Source organism: Pleuronectes platessa, chromosome 10 (assembly GCF_947347685.1).
Source record: "Pleuronectes platessa chromosome 10, fPlePla1.1, whole genome shotgun sequence".
Lineage (NCBI taxonomy): Eukaryota > Metazoa > Chordata > Actinopteri > Pleuronectiformes > Pleuronectidae > Pleuronectes > Pleuronectes platessa.
The window spans coordinates 2,908,282-2,933,247 of record NC_070635.1 but is presented as its reverse complement, the minus strand read 5'-3'; the positions used below and the strand labels follow the sequence as shown (position 1 = coordinate 2,933,247).

Below are 24,966 nucleotides of genomic sequence, written 5' to 3'. Positions count from 1 at the left end.
AGTGTCTCACTCGGACGCTTCGGAGGAAGTGCTGAAGTCCAGTGTGCGTCTATAAGCAGCTAATGCTATTACGGATGGTGCCCCTAGAAGAGGTAAAGGGCATTTCCTGTAAATATGGACCCCACAATTTCCAGCTACACCCCTGCCACCACCCTAAGTAACAGTGCTATTGTCCGTGCGCGTGCTTTAAGTGTAATTGCCTCATTAAGCCATTACCTCCCTGGTCACTTCTCTCTCTCCGCGGCCCCGAGTGCACCGCGAGCAGAGCGCTGGTGTCGGGGGCGCGCGCGGGGAGGCGGGCCCGCGCCGCTGCCTCACTTTGCCTGTGATCGCTCCTCTGGTTAAACAGCGAGGACGCGGGAGCGAGCGACACGGCCGTGCGAGGACATCTACTTTCTGTCGGTGCCGCGGGATCACGACGCGGAATCGCAGCATCGACGAGCAGCCGCTCAGGGACCAGCCCAACGACCCGCCGCGCCTCGGAGATCCGCGAAAAGTAAGTGAATGTCCCGGGGAAAGTGTCGTGTTCCTGCGGAGAGGAGGGAGGAAGAGAGCTGGGGGAGGGAGGTGGATGTGTGGGGGACGAGCCTCCCTTTGTGCCGAGGCAGGGTCACCGCTCCTCCGCCGCTCCTCCTCCTCCTCCGCCGCCGCCGCACAATGTGGACGCTCCGGACACCGAGCGGGATCCATCCGCTCGGTGTGCCCGGCCGCCGCTGCTCCGGCCCCGGCTGCACCGTCCTCCATCAACCCCCCTCCTCTACCACCACTACCGGGACAGAAACGCCTCTTTCTCTGCGTATTTTCACCCAGTTTAGGCCTCTTCTGGTTCTCCTCCGTGTTCCCATCTTGTTGAATAACCCACAGCGGTAAACATAACGCACCCGACTTTCCGCGTCCTGCCCCCCGGCCCCCGGCCTCGGAACGTTAGCTAGCTCCGTCGCTTTCTTCGGTTCCCATTGTGTTGGTCTTGCCCACTGACGTTGACCCCCCCCCCCCCCCGGGTTCCACGGAGCCTCGCGGTGATGTCCGACCGGAACACAGCCGTCTGTAACTTGTGTCTGTTGATGTTCTTCTGAAGGGGGGGGGGGTTAGAACCATCATCTCAAATGGTTCTTGAACGGCTGATGTCCGCATCATCACCGTGAAACGCCCCCACGGGGAAAGGGCAGCCGTCAACTTCTCACCCACTCAAAACCATATATATATATTTATATGTGTCACAATAAGATATTCACTCCAGGGCTTTGTTGTCTGCGGTTTGTCTTCATGTTGAAAACAACCTTTAAAATGCCCCATTTTCTGATCTATTAGTGATTATTGGTTCCTTTTCTGGGATAAACAACCCACGAAATGTCACAACAATGACCCATAATCACATTAAATCATTTTCTCTTTCAGCATGAGGATGTTTACAGACATTCTTCATGAATCTAAACCAGTAAAACCACTCACAAAGTCTCACAACCCACCACAGCTCATCAGAAGACAGATCTGATTAATGTCAAAGGTTAAATCTGTATTTTTCTCCACCATTAACATCTGGATTTGCCTGCAATGGTTATAATCGGCCTTCACCTCTGGTTTCAAACGACTCCGCTGTAGACACAGGGTTTCATCGGTAGTGATGGACACGAGACACCGGGGTGAACACGCTAATTTGGCATCAAACGTGATGCACACGGGGGGAAAAGCAGAAAGGCAAAATCCACTGGTGGTAATGGAAAAGCAGTCAATCGCCTTTGTAAGTGTAAAATACCACCAACACCAGTTAACATCTGGCTTTTGGCTGCAATGGGAATGGAAGCAATCAGCCTTCACTCCCAGGTCAAATGTTTCTGCAGTAGACCGTTAAGAGTCCGATCGGTAGCAATGCCATTTTCGCTGTCGTAGAATATGTTGCAATTGAAGAATTAACGTAATAGAAAACTCCTACTGGCAAAGAGGTTTTCACCCAAACCTCTTTTTTTACATCAGCACACACACATTGCCTATCCACACCCCCCCCCCCCCCCCCCCCCCCCTTTTCCTGCAGCCATGATGAGTTTGATCTGACATCTTCTTTACTTGCCGTTCGCTTTCCCAGGGCCCACGATGTCCAGCGAAGTGCAGAGACCGGATGACAGCCCCAGCACCAGCGGGGGGAGCTCGGATATCGAACAACGGGAGTCGGTACCTGAGCAGGAGCGAGAGCAGGCACAGCCCAAAAAGAAGGAGACCAAGATCTCGAGTAAAACCGCGGCTAAACTTTCAACTAGTGCCAAGAGGTAAAGAGAAAGAATACCACAGCCCGAATCTGGTGCTGGAGAGAAGCGTTCACACAGGAGGTGTTTGTTAAACTAAAGGCCTCTCCCCTTGTGCCTTGGGGGGGTGAAGTTATGTTAAAAAACACTTATCGACCTGCAGACATTGTCATTTCAAACATCCACACAGTTCAGTGCGACAATGAACCCACAGACAGGAGGGAACTCACACAACTCGGGCACTGGAGTGTCATTTGGAAGAGATATTCTCCCATTCCAGCCTTTTTGTTTGAACAGGTTTGCCTCGTGCTCTGCAGCACTCCCTCCCTCTCCTCCTTCACCACCACCAACACTCACCTCCAACCAGTCTTAGCACTTGTTCCCAAAAAAGACAGGCAATGACAGAATTATGCAACCGGTCGAGCGGAGGGTTGGCTGAGGCCGCAGAATCTTTTTATAACGACGACTGGTGTTTTTTTGAACATCTCCCGTTTTGTACGTCTGAGCTTCACTTAAGAAGAAGCCTGCTTGAGTCCCTCAGCACAGAGCGGCTCCACGCTTTGGCCTGAAGTGCCGTGTTTATGTGAATATGTTCGAGGCAGCGTTTTGGACTCATTTGCCCTTCGCTGCCTGATTCATCATATCGCATCGTTACCGGCTGCAAAGAAATCAAAGCTCATGTTTTATAGGTTGCTTTCAATCAGGCAGATAAAGCCACGTGAACTCTTCCTTGACATCCTTTTTATTACATATAAGCTAGAAATCATGAGCTTTTTCATAATAAATGCCTTTTTCATATGGACAGCGCACTCAAAACATGACACCCACTCACGCTACTGGTGGTGCACACGGTTCAAGATCAGATTATAGGAATAGAAACATTTACTCCTCACGCAGGAAAAACTTGCTCTTTCAGTTTTTATCCTCTGTCTATTTCCCTTTTTCTAAACATAGATTTTTACTCTCTTGCAGGATTCAGAAAGAGCTGGCAGAAATCACACTAGACCCCCCTCCCAACTGCAGGTAAGGCGGTGTTATCTTTTTTAAACCATTTCTCAAATAACTCATAAGCCCGTGTGTGTGTGTGCAGATGCTGAAGCTGTAAGCAGAAAGCTGGCTCCCTTTCAAGGTTTCTTGTCTGTGTAAGAAAAGGGAAGCCTGCGCTGCGATGCGTTCTCTTTTGTTCCTGTTCCCATAATGCAGTTGTCTGTGTGTGTTTTTGTGTCTGAGATGGTAATCTCAGGTGAATTAGCGTGAACGTAGCCCATTGTGGCGCGGCTGTTGCTGCATAATGCAAACTGCAACCACTTGTTGGAAACGTAGCCCCTCAGATCACAGTGTTATGGTTTTGCACTGAAATGGTGGGAAATGAGAGATAGTTTTACTTTAAAAAAAACATTTTTGGTTCTCGTGTGGTTCCCCCCCCCTTGCTCTCCTGGGGATTTACCACAGACAATGGTTATTGTCTGCTACTGCCGCAGCCCCTTTGAGGAAGAGATATGGTCGCGGGCGAGTGGCATACCACATGTGCATCAGTCTCTCTTGACATGACAAAAGCCGGGCCTTCTGGGACTTTGGGCCCGAGCTGGCTTTTATTAATTTAAATAACACAAAGTGACACTGTCTTTGAGGGCTGTGTTTATTACAGCACATTAATTACTCTCTGAATCAGCACTTTGGTGCAAATTAAGAATTGAGAAGGGAGAAGGAAGCCGATCTTTTGCACGATGGAGGACCCTGGTGGGAGATGCTGATGTTCGCTGACCGTCTTGGTTTTGGCCGTATTCGCTCATCGGCACCTGCTTAAAATGATTGAGGAAAAACGGCTTTGTGTGACTCATCTGGCGATTTGGAATTACTACACCCGAGACAGCCTTGTTTATCGCATGAATTAATCACCCCTGCTGGGTCTCATCAGAACCGCACCATCATTAACGACAAACATTGAGCTAACCTTTTCATTCCAGCTCGCAGCCCAGTTTTGTTATTGTACTGGAGGCTAAAAGAGATGTTGTTTTCCTCGAGGACTCTAATCTATTTCAACCCCCCCCACCCCTTGCCCCACCACCCCCATCCCCCTCCAACTCCCCCCCCCCCCCACCCAGAAAAAACTAGGTTGGCTCACATGAAGGATTTAGCTGGAGGACACGAGTAAGTCATTTGAAAGTAAAATAATCGCCAGCGGAAATTTCACAGTCATCTTCCTAGTGGGGAACTAGTTGCCTGGGAAACAATTAAGCTTCTTCAAGATAATCCTCCTCGGTGTTTGTGTGTGTGTTTGTGTGTGTTTGTGTTTGTGTGTTCTTTTTTTATGCCGCAAAATGATATCAAAATCTAATAATGCGTTTTCTGTGAAGCACCCAAACAGATTAGCCGTCTGCTAACAATGAAGAAAGAGCGAGGGAGGGAGTGTGGGGGGGGGGGGGGGGGGGGGGTTCAGATGCATCAGCCCCCAAATTTCTCATGCAAAAAAAAACGATCACAGCACCATTTACATTCTCGCATGAACAAGCGCACGCCGCAGAGCCAGCGCCGTCATTTGTATGCCACACGCTTCTCGCTCTCGGCCAGGTTAGCCTGAAAGGTTATTCATTTCATTCCCGGCAACAAATGCAGTCACAGGCTGTTGCCCCCCCCCCTTCAGGAGGCCGGCAGGGAGTTGTGTTAAAGAGATTCACTCCGTTACGTTCAGCAAACGCGGCGCTGAGAGCCCCCGGTTGATGCATGTCATCCAGACTGTCTCTTTGGCCGAGGAGCGCCCGCAGACTCCCTCGCCACTTTGTCCCGGTCGGAGAGAATGTGCCGTCCTCATCACATAGTTAAAATCTGCAGTCTCCTTCGTCTCACCTACAGTCTCCTCAGCCGAGCCTTCGGGGCTGTGGTGGTGGTGGTGGGGGGGGGGGGGGTTCATGCTGCATTTCTCTCTGTAAAATGGAGAACGCTGCTCTGTGTGTTTCCATGTGGATTTGTGATGAGAGGCAGAATTTGGCCTTTAACGCCTCAGACGTGTTGAGAGCCTAATTTGGCGACACGTCTGTGGCTGGAGGTGCCCACAGCCACCTCGGGTCACTGTGTCATTCCCCTTAAATTCAGCTAAAAGCACAAACTGTTGGTACAATAACCCTTTTGTGTAGATGAATCCACACCCTGTGGAGGTTAAGTAGTTTGAAGAATCAATTTTTTAATACAGTGTGAACCAAACTCTTGTTGTACTTTCACTGCTTTGAAAAACAGCAGCGAGTATTTGAATTTGTCTCGTGCTTTATCTCACTCTCAGCTCTGTGACAGCTCGCTTGTCACCTTGGCAGTTGTCATACATTAAACCAACAGGAACATGCTGAAGCCCCCGAGGATTTGACATGGCAATTATTCTCACTGTCATACCCTTCAAGTGAGATGCAGGCCGCTTGTGCACATATTGATGCAAATGAAGTGGCTTCTGAAGGGAAACACTGTTTTCCTGCCTGGACGTTGAACAAATATTGCAATGGTCTCACTGGGAATTTGATTGGAGGCAGTGAAAAGCGGGAAACATTAAAGGTTTTTGAGTTTCAGTAGATTCTGTGTGAATCATCATCTGTCTGTGGAGCAGTGATTTGTCTCTGCATTGATACGGATGAAGAACCCACGTGGTGTTTTAGTTTAGAGCATTGTCTCCGATAATCAAGTAGCCATGAGAGAGGTCACGTGGTTTAGACTCATATTCATAATGTTGTAATGATATTTCATCTATGTAGAAGCTGTAGTTTGACCTCCTGCCATTTTACCTGCAACTCTGAGTTTGGTCACTCTTAGGTTGTCTGATCATTTAATCAATTAATCAGTTAATTGGTAAATGTAAACAGACCAAAACCTTAAGATATTTCGGTTACTGTCAAGTGTGAACAAACTCCCATCATATTTGAGAAGCAAGGACCAGAACATTTTCAAAATCCCCCAAAAATGACAGAAGAAATATATCAAATTTCCATCCCACCGCTGCAGCTCTACAAATATTACCTATATCTGTAATCAATGAAACAGCTGATTATTTCTCAATGAATTCACATATCTATTTGCATATCAAATGCCAAAGCCTAAAGCATGAGGGGAAGTTTTTGTCTGTCCAAAATCGTCAGATATTCCGTTGACAATAATATAAAACACAGTTTTTCGTTCAGCTTTATATAACATAACTCAAAGTTTGAGCTTTAGCTGAATTACTTAAAATATGACATCTGTCCATAGGACCATAGGATCAAGGTGGTGATTTGTAAACTGAACTTTGTATCACACTGAATCCAATCCCAGCTTTGCAATGTATTCCTCCTCTACTCGCTCTGATTTATTCCCGTCATTGAAGTATTTCCTCTCTGCTTCTCAGTTTATCTTCCAATACTCATTATATTTCCCGGCCACTGAATCAAAAAACAATTGTTTGAAGCAGTTTTTGTTTGTTGCCGCGCCACCGTTGTGAGTCGTTTTTCTCCTTCTCGGTTGTGTTTGATCGGTTTCCAACGACATTTCAAGCTTAAATCCAAACGAGGATTGTTCAAATATCACCTGCTGCTGAAGTACTGAGCCGCTCTCAACCACTGTGCAGTTTGATGCCTTTTCTTTTTCACGGATGGACAAACAAACATTACATCTACCACAGAGAGCGATGTTCAGCTGCCTCAAACATAACGGTAAATGTCAGGGTTATGTTCTGAACCCAGAGCTGCCGTTGTTCACTGATGTTCAGCCGTCACAGCAGAATTATCTCCAGCAGAAGAGGCCGAGGCGCCGGCTTCTCCTCCTGAGGCGGCTCAAACTGTTCTCAATGTAATGCAGCCGCGGCCCAGGGTGCATTTCCAGTATCAAGTTTTCAGCCCTTTCCTCTGTCAGGTTGTCACAAGTCATCCTGGGAAATGTAAGAAGCCGCTAACTGGAGTAGATGTATGTATGTGATCAGGCTGAGGGAGCATTGATTCAGCAAACGAGTAATTTGCAATCTGTTATCGTAGAATATCTCCTGTAGTGATCTGAGCGTCACAAACTGAAAGTACTTTGCCTGGGTTTAAATATGCAGACTTGTGTACTGCAGGGTTGGGGCTTCTGATGCCTCTGATTTAGTTTGATAACTGTGACATTGAAATAAGGTCCTTGTATGATGAAGAAAAAAATGTAAGATATCTAATTTTAGCATCTTAGTGTCCCTTTGTCTTATGTGATAGGAAATCAAGTATTTGGGGATTTGTTCAGATTCTCAGAGAACATCAGACATATGAAGATATCACCAAAGGGCTGACGGACATTTAAACAGACATTTTCTATAATTTTCTGAAATAGTCTTTAGTTGCAGCGCCAGTTAGCGAATTGCCACTTGATTAAAGAATCAACTGATCAAATGTCAATCTTCATTTAGCTCAGATGTTTTTCACGGCCAGTCTTTGGAACCAATTTGCTTCTGAGGTCCCTGAATTTTCCCAGTGTGTTGAAATTACTCCACGATGCCCAAAACAGAGCTGTCACTCCCTGATGATATCATGCAAGGAAAACTGTCTTATCCCGAGTCACATGCTCCCTGGCTTCAAGCATTAATATGAATATGTAACTCCATCATCATCATCCAGTCTCCCCAGGAATGGAGGCTCTCCTGATTGTAGGTTCTGACCTCTACCTCTCTTCTCGCTGATGGGATCATCTTCATGTCGGTGATGGCTGCTCAGTTTTATACTGAGCCTCTGGGGGCTTATGTGCTAGTGACACACCCAGCATAATTTCTCACAGCGTTACCATTAAGCACGGCGGGGGAGGTTCATCAATATTCATGAGGAGGCGTGGGGGAGGGGCTGGAGGAAAGGAGGGATTAACTGGAGGAATACCTCCCGGGTATTTGAATTGATCACTGTAGTGGACGTGGAGTCTTCAATGGATTATCATTGGTCGGATCTTTGGGGTGTGACGTCAATTCAAGCGAGTAAAAACAACGACGACTACATTTAACCTTGGATGAATCGGCTCTAATCAATCGCTTGTTTTTATAAATATTGATGAATAATGGACGCAGGCATGTTCCTGACCTTGTAGAGAAGGTTCTGTCAGTTTCACTGCAAAATCTGAGATCCTTCATGAAGGAACAACCTCAGGATCTGAATCACTTAGTTAAATAAACAGAATAAATAAATAAACACCCTCTAATGAAGGGGTTTGGAGAAAAATCATACCTTTTTTTATTTTTTTTAAAGTTGATAAAAGTCGACTTCAAACCTCAGCTAGTTTATTTGCCAACATGCACTGTACATGTAAATTGCAGGTACATATTAAAGTGCTCTCGCGTGGACCACACGGCAGAGAGAAGAATGCTATCTGGAAAACGTCTTCCCCCGAAGATAGATAAAGATGTCTCGGCCTCATACTGGAGTAGAAGGATGTTACAGCATACAGATGAATGGTGCCAGACTGGGTTGTGGTGATTTGTTATGGCCACCGTTCTCCTTGTGCACCTATGAAACATCTGCTGAAAATAATTTTCTTCCCCGGCAAAACCAATCTGCCCTCATTATTTTTTTTCTCCTCTCACAAAGTTTTGAGTGGAAAAGAAATAAAGTCGCCCCTATAGAGCGAGAGCAGCATATGCTCTCGCTCTGACAGCGGCCCGAGTTTAATTTATCCTTAATGTTTTCCACTGCGGCACTTGTTTGACAGCGAACACGGCCGGCCTTGATTCATGTGTGTCATTGAATTCTCAATGTCCTCATTTGTGAGGTAGTTTTCTGGCAAACATTTGTCCACAATGTTATTAATGGTTTTGTGGGGAAGCCGAGCATGAAGCGCAGCGTGTGGACATTTTGTGTTGGTGTGCTGCCTCTGCAGAACCGGTTCCTCAGAAGCGGTTATTTGGCAATGACTGAATGATAATGTGAACGCAAACAGAAGAATCTTCTGGCAAGCGAACAAATACAGTAACTGGAAAGTAAACAATTGCTCCGAGATCCCATTACCCCTGTGACTGGGATCTTAAAACCTAATGGATTTCCCCGTGGAGTCACAAATCATGCTGTTGCTCCTGCCAAGAAGATTTAAAGTATCTTGATAATATATTTGCGGTCCGGCGAATGAAATGTTATCACTCATAATATTCTGTTAAATGGTGAAATGACTAATAACCAGTGAATACAAATGCCCTTTCCTCTCCGCTGATTTGTTTAACTCGCAGCTTAAAACCCTTGTTCTGTTTCCCTACCTGCTAAACCTCGGGGCTAATTCGGTGTCATGGGAATACACCAGCAGAGTATGAGGCTCCACAGCCGATCTGGCAGCTCAGCTTGTTCTGATCACTGACCTTTTGGTAATAAGTCCAATCCCTCGGCCACAGGGCCAAATGGCTGCCCAGAGTGCTTTTGTAGAGGGAGCAGGGAGGCTGGAGAGACTGCCTCTAATTATGGCTGAATACATGTTTGGTGAAAGGCTGTGAAATTAAAAAATATTAACATTGTACTCTTGACTAATTTGGTTCTTAAACTGCAAGAGGCTGCAGTTTTTCTCTTGGAGGCAAATCTGTTTTTTTTCCCCAAGATTTCCTGGGAGTGCCTGGACTGCGAAGCTGAATTACACGTCAGCACAAATTCTAACTTATTTTATTCAAGCAAAGCTAATGTTTATAATTGCCCCTCAGCAGACACACACACGCAGACACACACCCGCACACACTTTTATGTTGCAGAAATATTAAGAAAAGCCACTGCACACTACCACATCAGCCATGAGTTCATATTTGGGACAATGTGTTGTGTAAGTGCTTATTTTGTGCTTTGTGTGTTATTTTGAGATTGGTTTAGTTTGAGGGTCATGAGGACATGAGACTCACTATTTTATTATTACTATTAGTTGTTGTGTCATCCTTCACCCTGTGTGCACAGCGAGGCTTTGTGGGCTAAGTGATATTTTTCCGACTCATGATGTTGTGCTGTTTCCTTTATGCAGTGCCTGTGTGTTATGGTAATGATATCTGCTCTGCATTATTCTTTTTTAGCCACGGGCAAACATTTGCACTGCATCAGACTCTGTCTGCAGCAGCAGCTCGGATGCGGAGAAGAGAAATGCTTAACGCACCAAAAAACCTCGTTGTATCAGAAGAATCTCACAGAATTAAAGACGAAGGATGCGGATAATAAACAGAGCTTCTTATTTATAGCTTTGCTAACGTGACTTTAAACCCCCGGTGAGGACAAACTTCCTGAGTTAAAGGCCAGCGATTGAAACGTCTCTTTTCCAAGTACACTTCCTCAGTTCAATACTGACTGCTGTTTGGATTGATTGAGCCCAGCGGCACACGGGGTCGCCTTCCTGTGCGAATAATATTGTGTTATTCCCTTGGACTTGGAAAGCATGCAGCCAGCTTCTCCAGCGTTTCCCCCGTCGCTGGATGAGCCGTCCGGTCAGTAATTGCAGTATTCATTGTACAGATGAACAATAAAGGGCTTGATTAAAAAACAAACCATGTCATTTGAGACAATAAAGACGAGCGAACAGAGGAAGGAGGTGTCACCTCGTCTGTTGAGCTGCACGGTAATTGGTCTTGGAGCTCTTTCACGGTCGGGGGGGTAGAGAAGATTGCTTCATTAAAGTTCCTCTTCTGATAACCGCAGCCGCCACACTGGTAAAAAAAACAAAACAGAAGAGGATCTTAACTGAATGACTGCGCCATTAGGAAAAAGCACCTGTGGGGAATGAGGTGGAATAGCGAATAATGCCGATAATGGCTTTATTTGTGCTTGGCGCTATTCACACGCTCCAAAACATTCTGATTCACATTCAATTATTGGTTTACTTCACTGTTTTATTCATCAGGCCCTCGAGCAGCTTTGGGCTCAGATGGTTTTTTACCTGCTTATTGTGTGACGAGCTGCATTAGAGACCTGCTGCTTCTGTGTGCGCTGATACCGTGGAAGTGTTTCCACCCTGAACAATGTTCCATGATTATTATTGAATGTTTGGTTTTGTGACCGTTTTGTGCCGTTTATATCAAAGTGAAATTTAATATGAAGCCTAATCTGGTGAGTATTAAAGTTTAAGCACATTTAGACTCGGTGTGTTTCTCCTTTTTTAATGGAGCTCACCAGCTGTGGTGGTCAGCTTGGATTTATGCTGGTTACAGTGGATTCCCCACCAGTTTGTATAGTGGTTAAAAAAAGAATCCATAGAAACTTTTCATACCACTGCTGTAGCCACTGTCCATTGCTCAAACATACTTGGAGTATATTACGCTCGGTTTGTTCCTAACAGTCATAATTTCACCCCAGAAATAACGAGATGCATGACTCAAAACTTGCCAATTCTTTGAAATTGAATGAATGCTTCTTCAGTTTTCCCAGAATTAAGGTAGAACGTCATTATACATCGTTTTTCTTTGTAGTTTCCTTCATAAGGCCTGAAATGTCTCTTTATAACCAACACCAGGAGAACTTCTCACGTGGCTGTGGGTTGCATGTGTTGTTTTTATATAACCCAACTACAAGTAATTGAACGTCACCCTCGTATTGCTTTAATCGAGGATGATGAAACCTCCACTGAATTGGCTGCTCTGGATCTGTTCTCAGTGCTTAGGACGGCCTGGCACAAATGCACGGAGTGAGAGTGGAGGCAGGACGTGTGTTTGAAACCTCCCCAGTGAACTTTAGAGCCGGTTCTCCTACAGTGCTTTGCCACCACACACTGTTTGTTCCTGTTGTTTCCCTTCAGCTGTGGTCTCACATTCTGTAGCTGTGGTTGCTTTCAGTGTTTACTTTGATGTTGGAATTACTTTCTGTCATTTAAAGAAAAAAACTATTCTGCTCTAATTCAGTTTCATAGTTTTAATTTGTGTTATTACTTGAAGGTTTGCATGTGCTAATGTTTTCTCATACCGTCCGTTGCTGCAGCTCCTCTTTTCAGCCTCTGTCTGAAACACTTGGTTTAAGCTCCTGTGTCTTTAAGACCCCTTTTTGCTCTAGCCATAGTCTTCTCTGATTGGCCAGCCGGGCCACTCCGTTGTGATGGCTTTACCTTGCTTTGCTAGGGGGCGTGTCAGACAAGCAGCTAGCCGTGCATTATGCAAATGTGAGGCATTGTGGTGTTTCCCAAGCTTCAGTGTTTTCCCTTAACCTCAGAGTTTAGCCTTTTTAACTTGTGCAGAACTTTTACAGTTATAACAATATAACACACTAGATAAAAGAGAAACTGAGCAAACATCATATGTCTCTCTAAGAGTGACATGTTTCTTATAAAGGAAGTGGGAAAACATCTTTTTAAACCCTTTTAAATGTCATTAAAGAAGATCAATTTACCCTACTTTATGAATTTCACCTGTGAGAGGAACACAAGCCAATCTCACAACTTCATCTCTTTCATCAACTTGACCCGAGCCCCAGTGTCTGTGGGAATTGGCTCTCGGTGACAATAACCATGAGATAGGTTTGTGATTTTGTGGAGATTAGCTCAGCTGTCGCGCTGCTAGATAAAGATTATCTTTCAGCATTGGCACCAATCTACAGATTGCCCTTTCTATGAAATAAGGCAATGTGAATGATTAAATGGACAGAGGACATCCTCCTCTATACTGCATTGTATCATGGGAAGGAAAGGTCATTCAATATATATGGAAATCATTACTGCCGTCTGTGATTGCAAGGCACAGCTTATGTGGTTTTCAGGAACTGAGAACGAAAGGTAGAAGTGACCAAGTCGGTCTGTGGTACAGTGTCGTCTTTATATTCCGTGAAGAAACTGTTTTCTTAATCCCCCTCCTCTGAACTCGGTCTCAGTGGAGCCCCTTGGGTTTCCAAGCGTCCAATCTCTCTGAGCCTTGTGAGCAGTGATGAGGGCTTTTTGTTGAGGTGAAGAAACAAGGTCAGCATGAGATGCAATTACCCTCTCCCTCACAGGCACCAGAAACATGACTTTATGACGGAATCGTGCTGGCGATACAAGCTGTCGTACAGCTGTTCTTTCTATTAAGAATAACAAACTTCACAAGGAAGAATAAACCGAGCGGAGAGGAGGCAATGTGGCTTTGTGGCTGTGCACTACTTTGGAGCTCGGTGGTGGAGGAAGCAGCCCAGCTGTACGAGTGGGTTTCGACATGAGTGTAATGTCGGAGGACAGGGCAATGGCAAGATTCTCACGGACACCCGCTCACTAATGTATCCCCGACCCCTGAAACAAATGACCCAAATACTCAGTGAATCAAGACGTTTGGCCGACAGAGCGCTGCAGATGTAGTGTTGCTTACACAGAGGTTGTTATTATTGCAGCTTACGACAAAGCCGATAACGAGCGGTGTTACAGCAGTTGGCGTCATGTGTTTGTGCGAACAGATGAGTGACCTGGCATATTTCGCTGGGTGTTGCTCTATGTCGAGAGCTGGGTGTTAAGATTGTTGTTGGTTAGTTCTCCTTAACTCCCTCGTTGAACTAAAATTGATTTGATAACACTGGGTTTTAGAAATCACCAAGTGGGAGCCTGTTGGTTTGAATCAGGGCAAGGTGATCTTTGCACAGACACATAGTCTCTGCGTCTATATTTGTAGATTATAAAACAACTCGATGCAGAAATGATGAATTCACGTTGGCATTTTACATAGAAATTGGCTGTTTTCTTGATCCAAGTTCTATATACATGGTTCTATTTTTGTTTAGGGTTGAGCTATAATTCATCAAGAATGGCATCTTGGGAATCATTTGCTTCTAAACATCCTTATCAGTCGGGCTCTACTGCAACATATGCTGCAGCGCTATTTCACCAGGCTCGAGGAAACATGAGCCATTAAATCCTGACATCAAACATGCATTAATTAAACCCTGGTGACTGGGATCTCGTGCACACATTCACTGACACTGTGAAGCGACATGTGACTCGCTGCGGCTCGACGCCAGCTCCTCGCCATGGTCACACCGCTCACCTCTCTCCAAAATTAATGGCCGAGTGAGAGACTGTCGGATCCTGAATGAGCTGGCCCTCAACCAGCTGCAACAAAGCACCACAGGAACGCCCCAGCCAGTGGGGGGAGGAGGAGGTCTCCGAGCAACAGCCAGTGGTGGCATGCACATTCAGCTATTGACTTAGCCTTTATTCGGAGCCCTTGTGCGGTTGTCAGATCCCCTCCAGCCATCTCTGTGCAGAGCGAGGACCTCTGCCATGCCTGCTCATCTCTATCTCCATCTCTCCCTCATGTCTCAAGTTATTATCGCTGCTACAAACTCATCAGCCTCAAAGGAAGTGAGCATCTGCTTCTGTTCGAGATGTTTTGAAAAGGGACTCGCCGGCTCGCCCCTGCACTACGGTGTCAGGGAAGCTTATGGATAGTCGAGCGATAATGGAAGTGTTACCTTGAGGTGTGGGTAGCACATACAATGTGTGAAATGTAAGCACAGGTTTTCACACAGGAAAGATCGCCTGGAGCAAGGGAAACAAGCCGTCTGTATGGCTCTGTCAGCAGCAGGGAGTGATAATGGAGCTAAAGAGTGGTCAGGTCCATTCATCAGCCACATCTATCAATCTAACGCTCAATCAGTCAGACTCACAACACCTAATTACAAGCCAGGAAGTGAGTTGGAATCAAAAGGCACATTGACTCGTGAGTAGAGGCAGGTTATACACAACATAAATGAGTTTGTATGACATGTAATTAGACCAAAGCTGAAGGCAAAACGTGTTCATGGTTCTGTTGAGCAGCCTCATTCCAAGATGGAGTGAAAAGCCTGCTGTCAAAGAGAGGGATGACTATTTAAATGCTGGGGATTACAGTGCACACTTGAAAACGGTTCTTCCTTAAAGGCTTGTTCCTCTGATTTGCTGGTAAAAAGTGTCAAAAGTAAGTTATTACATTAAATGCATATGATTGGCCACTGAAGCGAGACATTTATTGAAGCCATAATTAGACAAATTAAGCAGTTAGTAGAATCCTTGTGACTATTTGTCAGCAGAGAGTTTCTTCAGTTAAGGTCAGCCCCTCGATCTGGTCATTTAACGGGGCAGAGGTTTGGCAGCCGGATCATCTTGTGCCACTTTCCGTTAAACCAGAGCCTGAAAAGAGTCTGAACCCTCGGCTCCAATTCACCTTCTGTTAAATAACACAACAGGCAAATTGCTGGAGCAGCTGAATACGAGCGGCAGTTTATAATGTGACTCTCCCTCACTTCATATTGTTATGACAGACTTTCCAAGCACAAGCTTCTGGCTATCAGATGTCAACATCTGTCTGTGTGTGTGCTTCAGAATCCGTGTGTGTCTGCCAGAACAAACACAACCAGTGCTGTTAATACCCTCTAATGTAGCTTAGTGATATGTTTAATGAGCACATTATCTTTCAACCCCCTTGTCTGACATTTGTGTCCTTTGTACAACAAGAAGTCTCCATTTGTGTGTCGGAAGTTATCAATTACTGCAGTACCACTTTAAGTACTACTTTTACAGAAATGCATGGTGGAGTGCGTGTCTCATTCCAGCGCAGACACAACGTCCAGCATTGTCCCCGTGTCTGCTTTGTCATTTCATTTTCAATCTGACAGGAAATATCCGAGCTCTTCTTTGTGCCTGAAACAACAGGAGTCCAGATTTGCATGTAGTCTGAAGTAATTCCCTGGAGAAGAAGAAATCATAATTAGCTAATTAAAGAAGGCTTAAGCGAGGGCCAGTGTGAATGAGTGGCAAAGTAGATTAGTGGAAATTTGCATGTGCTGATACTGAAAATGCAGGAAAATGTCTGATGTTTGAATTCTATTTGTGGAGGATGATCTGTTGTCGAGGCTCGGAACCAGATGCTGCTTCTTTAGCAGTTTGTTGTTTGAGGGTTTCTCACAAGTCGCTTTCAGAAACTCTTCGTCTCATTGTTGGTTTATCCCTCAGTAGAAGTGAGCAGTGATATCCCAGCCCAGAGTGAAAGCAAAGCCTGCGCTGCTGCAGTTCAAACACACACACACAAACACACACACACACAAACACACACACACACTTGTAAGCACATCTGCCAGCAGCTAAGGGCTGGTGTTGAACACAATCCCTGGTAATTACATGAAATCGGAGGGATTGTTCATTGTCTCGAGCTTTGTGATCTGGACATTGTCCCCGTCTCCTCCTGGCTCCGTGCCCACTCAGGGTCTTACCACTAACAACAGTTGGGGGGGGGGGAGGGAACCCTTAATATGGAAATGGCATTAATTACTGGGCCCATACAACAGATGTGACCTTCAGCCCCCCCACTCTGCATAAATACTCATCTCATGGAACAACAACAAAAACCACGGGCTCAAGTATAAGATCATATTTGCTGTGTTTGCTCTTTCTTTTACGCTGATGAGGTTTCTGTTATGATTCAAAAGCTTTTAAACAATTATATTATGTTGCAACAGTCCAGCAGCCGTGAAATGAAACGATGCAAAGGGCTGAGTGTGTGCGGCGCCGTTAGAAATTAAATGGGATCCGTTAAATCCAGATTAAGTCAAATCTATGAGGGATTAAGAATTGGGACAATTAGGTAGGAAGTTGTAATTGTATAAATCCAGCAAAGCCCTATAGTGACCGTTTGTCAGCCGAGGATTCAAGGACGGCCCTTTCAAATGTTGGAACAAAGAATACTGGCTCAGGTATCAAATCCTTTTTGCAGTGTTTGATATCTTTTTATGCAGAAGATGATTTCTTATTATGCAGAAGGTGTTCCAGTCACACTCTTGCACGGGCTCACCGGTGCTTGTCAGTGTGTCAGGAATGCTTTGGTAACTCAACTCCCTGCTGCAGATAATCAGATTTTCCAATCACACATTTGAAAGATAATCTAAATTCACCTATAATAGCTTTGGACTAGAAATCCCTCAAACCTCCATGGCTTCATCATTCCCCACATCATCATTCACTCATCAGAAACCAGCATTTACCACCTCAGCGGCTGATTTCCCCCCAAAATCTCTGTCGGCCATCGGGCAGTTTACCAGGCTGCAGATTCCACTGAGCTCGGCTGATTATCATATTAACACATCTTTTGTGTTTCACCCTCTGCAGTGCTGGCCCCAAAGGAGACAACATCTATGAGTGGAGGTCGACCATCCTGGGACCCCCGGGCTCCGTGTACGAGGGAGGCGTCTTCTTCCTGGACATCGCCTTCACGCCAGACTACCCCTTCAAACCCCCCAAGGTCAGGAGATGATGCTGATAAAGTATCTGTATGAGGATATATCTGAATTATATTTATACATATATAGATTTATGTGACTTTCTACACAGGATCTGGAAAGCCTGGGAAATTGTGGTGAAAGTATCTGGGTCATTTAATGATGTGGAAAGATTAAGATTGGCCTGTAGAGATACACACAGTATAGTCACACATATTTTCTGTCACACATACACTATGCATGTGTTGTGCAGGATAATCAGCAGTTATGAATATGACCTTGTGGACTGCCAAGCAGATGCGGAGCAACATTAGCGTTCATTGTGGGCCGTGTTTCTCGTCACCTGATTAATTATGAGTCTAATATTTACTCTTTCCAGAGAAATATGCAGCTCATGAGCAGCTTAAGGTTCCGTAATGCTCCATGCTTTTACTCTGAAAATCACCTCCAGCATCAGTCAACACATATTTAGGTTTTTTATGTTTGCTCATTTAAAAGGGACAATGCACATTAATTACCTTGAATTCTTAAAGTGTTTCAGTGATTTATCATATTTGTTGAAATCCTCTTCACGCATCGAAAGCCGTCAATAGATAAAGTCCTCTGTCAATAAGCTGGTGACTGTGGTTCTCACAGGACTTTAATAAACACAACTGACTAAAAGGATTCACTGTTGCCTTGATTGATCAGAATCTAATGTTCAGGATGTGTTGTTCAAAAAAGTTCCAGTCGGGTTGAGTATGATTCAAAACACCAGGATAATCCTGATCCCTTCAGAATTGTGGATTTAGATGGATTACAGGAGCAGAATGTGATGGAAAATTGGTCAAATAATACAACATCTGTATCATGTAGTGTGATAACATGTATTTAGATTTGTGTTACTGTGATTAAGTAGAAGAAATACACATTAGTTTTCCCTGAGTAAAGTAAAAGAATAATCCCCCTGATAGCCGAAGGACGTGAGTAGTATATTTCTTTGAGTCGCTCGTATCTCACTGTATCTGTATCACCATGACACAGTCAGTCCTCAGAGTTGAGCCCGTCCGTCTCTCTGAGAGGACGCTGGAGGCTGTTGTTGGTCTTCAACAGGCTCGTAGACTTCAGGCGATGTTGTGCAGGACAATACAAACACGTTCTCTGTTGCCCTCTCGCTGGGCTTCCTCTTGAAAGTAGTAAAGCTATGCAAAGCACCTCAGCTACTCATCTTGTTTTTCAAAGAGCGGCGCTGGAGCACGTCTGCTCAGGTGTGTTGGCTGCAGGGAAAAGGTCAAACGAGGAGAATGAGAAAGATTGTGTTGTTGTAGTCGTCAAAGAAAAACACTTAAAGAGGTGTCACACTGGTTTCACTGGTTGTTCTTCACATTGCTAGAAGCCAACATTGAGATGTGTCGTCTTTAGTGATTTAGAAAAGTTTGTATCCTGATCTGAGTTATCCAGTCCAATGCTGCTTTGAAACTCTGGTCCCAGTAAGATAGATTACTTGATCTTGGATAATAAAACATAGAAGTCTAGTTTTTATAATTTGAACAACTGGGCACAGGCTTCCCACTCCAAGTTGAAATCTCTGTCACAAAATAGCCTATAATCCCCAAATCAAATTCAGTTTGTATTATTTAGCCTTTTTGTTGTTGTCATATCCTGTTGCTTTTCTGTGACCCAGTTCTTCGTAGATTAACGGAGGGACCGATGCACTGTGACTTGTGTGCATGTTGATGAGAGAAAGGAGGAATAGATTGAACTGTCATAGTGAGAGAATAGAGCTTTAAATGTCGCCCTGGTGTCACGGTTGTTGAGTGAGTCCTGCAGATTTGTTGTTTTTGTTCCACGGCTCTTGTCTGAGGAGCCGTTGTGATCTGAGCTGTGATCTGGGTCGCTCTGCATCCTGACCCGCTCGCTGCTCAGCCGGTGAACGACTCCTTTTCTTGTGTTACGCTCCGTGTTGTCTGCAGAGCACTCCAGAGACGTTGAGTGGATGTCATTATTGAACACACAGACTGTCGGGGCCAATCTCCCTCTTTAGTTTGCACTGCACCCAATTACCCTTTCACTTGGCCTTCCTTTTCTCCCCCCCCCCTCTTCTTTCTCTCTCCCTCGCTCTCTGTTATGCACACCCCCTCCCGGTGCTTGCTGCCCTCTCCTCTCCCTCGCTCTCCCTCTTTGTGCTGTGTAACCACCAGCTCTGTGTTTGACAGCAGACTCAAACAAATCCACAGGCCCTGGCCCAGCTTTCTGTAGCCAGAGGGGCTTGAGTGTTTCCGCCCCCTTCAATACCTCCTGCCCCTCTGACACACTATGATCTGCAGCCAAACACCCCCCCCCCCCCCCTATACACACACACACACACACAGAGACTCCTCGGCCTGTAGCTGCCGTGCACTCCCTCACTAAAGAAACGCTCCAGTGAAGCCGGGTTGCTGAATGCACTTGGGAATTTTGGAATCCAGAACCTGACTTGCTTTTAAAATCTCTCCAAAAAGAGAAAAAACAAAAAGCCCCTCTACACTCGGCCTGACAAGTTCGCCAGGTGGAAGAGTTCCTGCTTCTGAAGCGGGGCCAGCGGAGGAGCACTGTGTCTGCAGACGGTTATTTATAACATCCTGCTCCCATGCAATTTTTTGAGTGTGTGGGGGGAGGGGAGGGGGGGGGGGGGGGAATGCCAAGGCTCATTAGAGGTTTCCTCTGGAGGGTCAGGGTCAGGAGGGGCCAGATGTTGGTGATTGGAGCAAACAGAGGTGTCAAGTGTCAGGACCAAACAGATGTCAAGCTCAAATCCAGGCCAGGGCGCAGCACATAAACACCCCTGTGATGGGGGGGTGTGATTGCTTGTTAAGGGTATTTTACTAGAGAACAAATCCAGGTACCATGCTACAGGTCACATTTTGAGGCTAACCACACAGCAGGGTTCACTGTGACAAGTAGAGGAATTCATTTACAACGACAACAACACCATTATTGTTGCGGTGCTTCGTGCTGCCCTCTGTTGGTGGATCTAGATTCAGACACATGAGAATTGGTTCAGGAGGTTTTACTGAATGTTGATGGAGCTAGAAACTTAGAAAATGTGTTGATCGATTGATTGATAATCCCTTATTGTTTATTAGATGTGTGTCTTGCAGCTCCATGGACACATAAACATAAATTAAACATCTCGAGACAATTCCAAACAGTATAATTCACTGAATGAAATAAAATCCTGACCCTTCAGACATATATTTCCCGAAAAATGCTGAATGTCCCTCTGTGGAGGAATTAGAACAGAAGCATTGTCCTGGTTTCCTGATCCATCATGTGAATAAAGGAGTGAAATGCTCACTGCAGCTTTTAACTGTCGTCCATGTCTGGCCTGTAATTACTCTCAAGTATAACAAGCCTCTCAACCCTGGCAGGAAATCTTCTTCCTTCACGGCCTTAAAACTCATCTCCTGGAGTCATCCGGAGTCACATCTTATCCCGTCCATATTTTTTTAATCTCATCTATTGTTTAACACCCTCTTATCACAGGTCATTTAAAAATCCTCTTAACTCTGTCGTGTCCCTGCAGATCTCTTTTCACTCTGTGGTCACACAAATGTAACGGGAATCGTCTCCATAAAGCCGCGGCTCTGACTGTGAATCTCATTATCATTAGTTTCTTTCAACGCTGGCAGTTTTGGCCGCCTCATTAAAGCCTTCTAAATACTGTGTTCTGAAAAAGACAATCAGCAAACGGTTGATTGGTTGAAGAAGCAGCTGAATTAATCTGCATGAAAGACTCGGAACAAACTCCCACTTAATGCTCCCTCGTTTAAAATGAAACCGATCAAAATGTATTTTTATGATGATGTTTTTACTCAATTTATTGTATTCCTAACGGGGTTTAACATTTTATTGTTTTAGAATCTTTTAAAATCTAAATATGTTCAGTTATTAAGCTAAGTTAATGTCAGACTTACTGTAGTAAATCTGTCTTTTAGCCATATTGTTTGTCTATATAAATACAATTTGTCTTTCCTTGCAAAAAAGTTGAATAAGAAGGTAAATATCATTGTTATATTTATACATTAAATATTAATCTGAAGCCACTTTTACACAGACAGCATTTTTGCTTGTTTACACTCAAACAAACAAATGGCCTTATTGCTGCTGAGATATTTAGAACAATATTCATATTTACTCATATCATAAATCAAAAAGCTTCACTTAATTCAGTAAATAATTGTTAGTGACTGTTGCAGAGCGTCTAAACCACACAACCCTGGGTCCAGATTGTCTTTTAACCAAGTTTCTATGTTGCTGAGATTGTATTTACACCACCAGTGTCACAGAATGCAAATTCTGCCTTCTTGTTATTTATTCAGTGAGTAATGCTAATCTGCATTCCGTCCTCTTGTGTGTGTGTGCAGGTGACGTTTCGCACGAGGATCTATCACTGCAACATCAACAGTCAGGGGGTGATCTGCCTGGACATCCTGAAGGACAACTGGAGCCCCGCCCTCACCATCTCCAAGGTGCTGCTGTCCATCTGCTCCCTGCTCACAGACTGTAACCCAGGTGAGATCCACATCCACGTGAACCAGTGGTAATATGAGACTTCTGTATGTGCTTTAAATTTAATTTGTTTTCTAATCAAGTCCTCAGGTTGACACACTGGTCCACAATGTTAAACGATGTATTAAATAAGCCAGGAAGCACTTCCAGCTCTCATTGTTTCCCAAGACCGAGGAGCACTGACACGTGTCTCTCACAGTTTAGGGCTTGAACTTATAAATAATAAAACCACACTTTCACTGCAGAAAAGAGCAAGTAACCCAGGATGATTCTTCAATATACAGCTAATATCATCAATTAAGATGGCGTAAAAATAACAAACCACAATTATGAATATACTTTCTTAGCTTTAGAACAAATTGTACCACATCACTCCTCCGCCGTAAAGCAGTTGAGGGAATTCAGGTAAGAGAGAACAAGAATATTTTGTGCTGCTTTACTCGTCGTCTTTTAGGTTCAATATAATATGTATATGAGTCTAATGGAGGTCGGCCAAGAGCAGAGAATTAACCTATAGTCATGTTACCGCTTCCACCCTCCCCCCCTCACCCGCTCTCCAGTCGCTCGCTGCCCCCTGAGGGGACCTCTCTGCTTCTAATATGATAAACTGGTCATTGATTCAGCTGAATTTGAGAGCATGTAATCAAGTCTACTGAAGGTCACCATAATAAAATGAAAGCTACATCCGTCCCCCGGGCGCAGACGCCTACAGTCGAGCAGCAGCAGCATCGCAGTGAATCCACAGGATGGTTTTAATCAGCCGAGTTGAGAGAGGGTGGTTTTGAAAACGGAAGGAACCCGTTGTCAGGTTTCATTCTGGTCAAACTGCTTTTCAGAAAAAGGTTTGAAGCTGTGAAAGATAATTTTGTAGGTGATGAATGTGAGATTTAAGAAACTGTCAAAAGGGAAAACACACAACTGAAAACATTTGTCCGCACATTGAGCTGCCTTCACACACAATCCCAGGAGATGTCTAAGAAATGAACTCTTAACTTAAAGTGCAGCATTATCCCTTAAATGTTTGGGTCACATAACCTTTCCGTTCTGTGAATATTCCCCCCCGGCTTTCATTCCTTTCTACTGAAACTTAAACGAGGGACAAATTCAAGTGAGCGTTTCCTCTTGTGCTGTGACGTCCAGCTCCAGCACATTCAAAGGTCAGAGGTCAGAGGTCACCCCTGAGGAACTTTAAATCTGCTGATGTCCAAAAGAAACACTGCAGCTCTGTGTCTGGAAGGAGAGAAATTAATACTCCAGCATTTTAAACAATGTACTTATCACAACACCAGACAAACAAACAACACGTGAAGCAACACGTCCGCTTCTGTACCAGTGATGTGGTCATGATGCACAGATCGGATCCCAGTGGGTTCATTAACACCTGCACTAACATCTGGTTCCTGACACAGGTTGCATGTTAATGGTGTGATCACAACACCAGTTCTGCCAGTCGGGCTGTTTACACCTGCGATCATCGCTATTCACAGATTCTGTGTTGTGCAGAAATACTCAAACGTGTTACACTACATAGACAAAAAATGTACAACCTTAACTTTTCTACTTGAAGATAATCAAGTATTGGCTTTTGAATATACTTACAGTAATAAAAGTAAAAGCACTTTTCAGGTGTAGCCTATTCTACTTCATAATTATGGCTCGGTGATGTTTCTTCATCAGTGATGATGCTGCTGCAGGAATCAGGGTCTGATGTCACCTGGCCGCTGTGATTGGATCAATTCCCTTATCGTTATTGACTACTCTTAAACATTTTTATTAAATGATAACATGTGAATCTGTTATAAAACTGTACTGGAGTAGAGAGTACAGATATTTGATGATGAAGTGTAGTAAAAGTGAAAAGAAACTGGGAAAAAGATCTACTTCAGTACAAATACATGAGAAATGTCTTCTGAGTGTTTGGTTATGTTTAAACATCTTTCACTGGATCCAACAGGGATTTGATCATTGACTGAACTCTCTCTCTCTCTCTCTCTCTCTCTCTTTGTGTCTTCCAGCCGACCCCCTGGTGGGAAGCATCGCCACACAGTACCTGACCAACAGAACCGAGCATGACAGAATAGCCAAACAATGGACGAAGAGATACGCCACATAGAGTCCCTCCCACCGAGCGACCCCCCCCCCTCCCTCACCCGTCAGTGTAACCTCTCTCTACCTCTCTCTCTCTCTCTCTCACCCTTAGTCTGTCAAAGCACACTCACTAAGTGCAACGGTAAATCCCCCCCTCCCCTCATCTCCCTCTCCCCCCCCCCCAACATTTTATCTACCTTTTCTGTGTAAAACAAAAAAAAAAAATCAAACAACAAAAAAAAAAGTCCTCTGTTCCTTGCTGACTTGAAAGCTTCTTTTTTATACAAAGAGTAGATTGGGATTTTTATTTTCCAATATCTGAATGTTGGAAGTATTGTATTGGAGAAAAAACAAAAAAAAAGAATATTATAATTATCATACGCATCGTCCTCCAGCTCTACAGTATGTATTCTCATTTTCTTAGTGGCACCTGGAACAAACATGCAGAATATATGCTTTTACTTTGTTTTCCTTGTTTTTCTCTGTATTCCTCATCCATATGTTATCTGCATGGAACAGGAAGGTTTGCGTCGATGGATCCTTCATGCTTTTTAACCTCCTCTGATTTTGTTTGTACTGTATGTATTTTTTCAAAGGCTTTTGAGGCAGACCACAAAAGTATAGGTCTGCCTGTGAAAGAGGCAGGACTTGTATATTTACTGGCTACCCGCCACCTTCTGCGATCGCAGAGTGGTTTGTTGTGCACTTGTATTACTGAAGCACCCAATAAAACACACTGTGGTTGGCTTGTGAGAAAACACTCGCTCGGCTCCTGTCTGCGATTTGTGTTCAATGACGCTCCTCAAATATGAACACCTCCTCAGTGATCCTCCTCTGTGACAGTCTCTCCTCACCACTGCTTTGATGCCTCACACACAAACACATGCTTATAAAACTTTACAGCTGGAAACATCATCTCAAATATACAGTGTTCCTGATGTAATTGACACATTACGGCTGATTCTTGTAGTTTTATTACCTGTAGCTAGAAGGTTTTTTTA

At 44.5% G+C, this 24,966-nt stretch overlaps 1 protein-coding gene across 1 annotated transcript; it reads left to right on the top strand.

Annotated features, from left to right (window-relative positions):
- The first annotated feature begins 361 nt into the window (after window positions 1-361).
- Window positions 362-24,728, top strand: ube2e2 (ubiquitin-conjugating enzyme E2E 2). Its single transcript, XM_053432626.1, has 6 exons — window positions 362-496; window positions 2,084-2,264; window positions 3,213-3,263; window positions 17,238-17,370; window positions 21,733-21,880; window positions 23,893-24,728. The coding sequence occupies exons 2-6, from the start codon at window positions 2,092-2,094 to the stop codon at window positions 23,988-23,990; spliced, it is 603 nt and encodes a 200-aa protein (XP_053288601.1). The 5' UTR covers window positions 362-496; window positions 2,084-2,091; the 3' UTR covers window positions 23,991-24,728.
- Window positions 24,729-24,966: the final 238 nt, after the last annotated feature.

What these genes read in the sequence shown, in the direction of transcription:
- ube2e2 (XM_053432626.1), top strand. Translation starts at nt 2,092, where the DNA reads ATGTCCAGCGAAGTGCAGAGACCGGATGACAGCCCCAGCACCAGCGGG. An exon ending in CTTTCAACTAGTGCCAAGAG is followed by an intron (nt 2,265 to 3,212) that starts GTAAAGAGAAAG and finishes ACTCTCTTGCAG; the next exon opens with GATTCAGAAAGAGCTGGCAG. An exon ending in GCTCACAGACTGTAACCCAG is followed by an intron (nt 21,881 to 23,892) that starts GTGAGATCCACA and finishes TGTGTCTTCCAG; the next exon opens with CCGACCCCCTGGTGGGAAGC.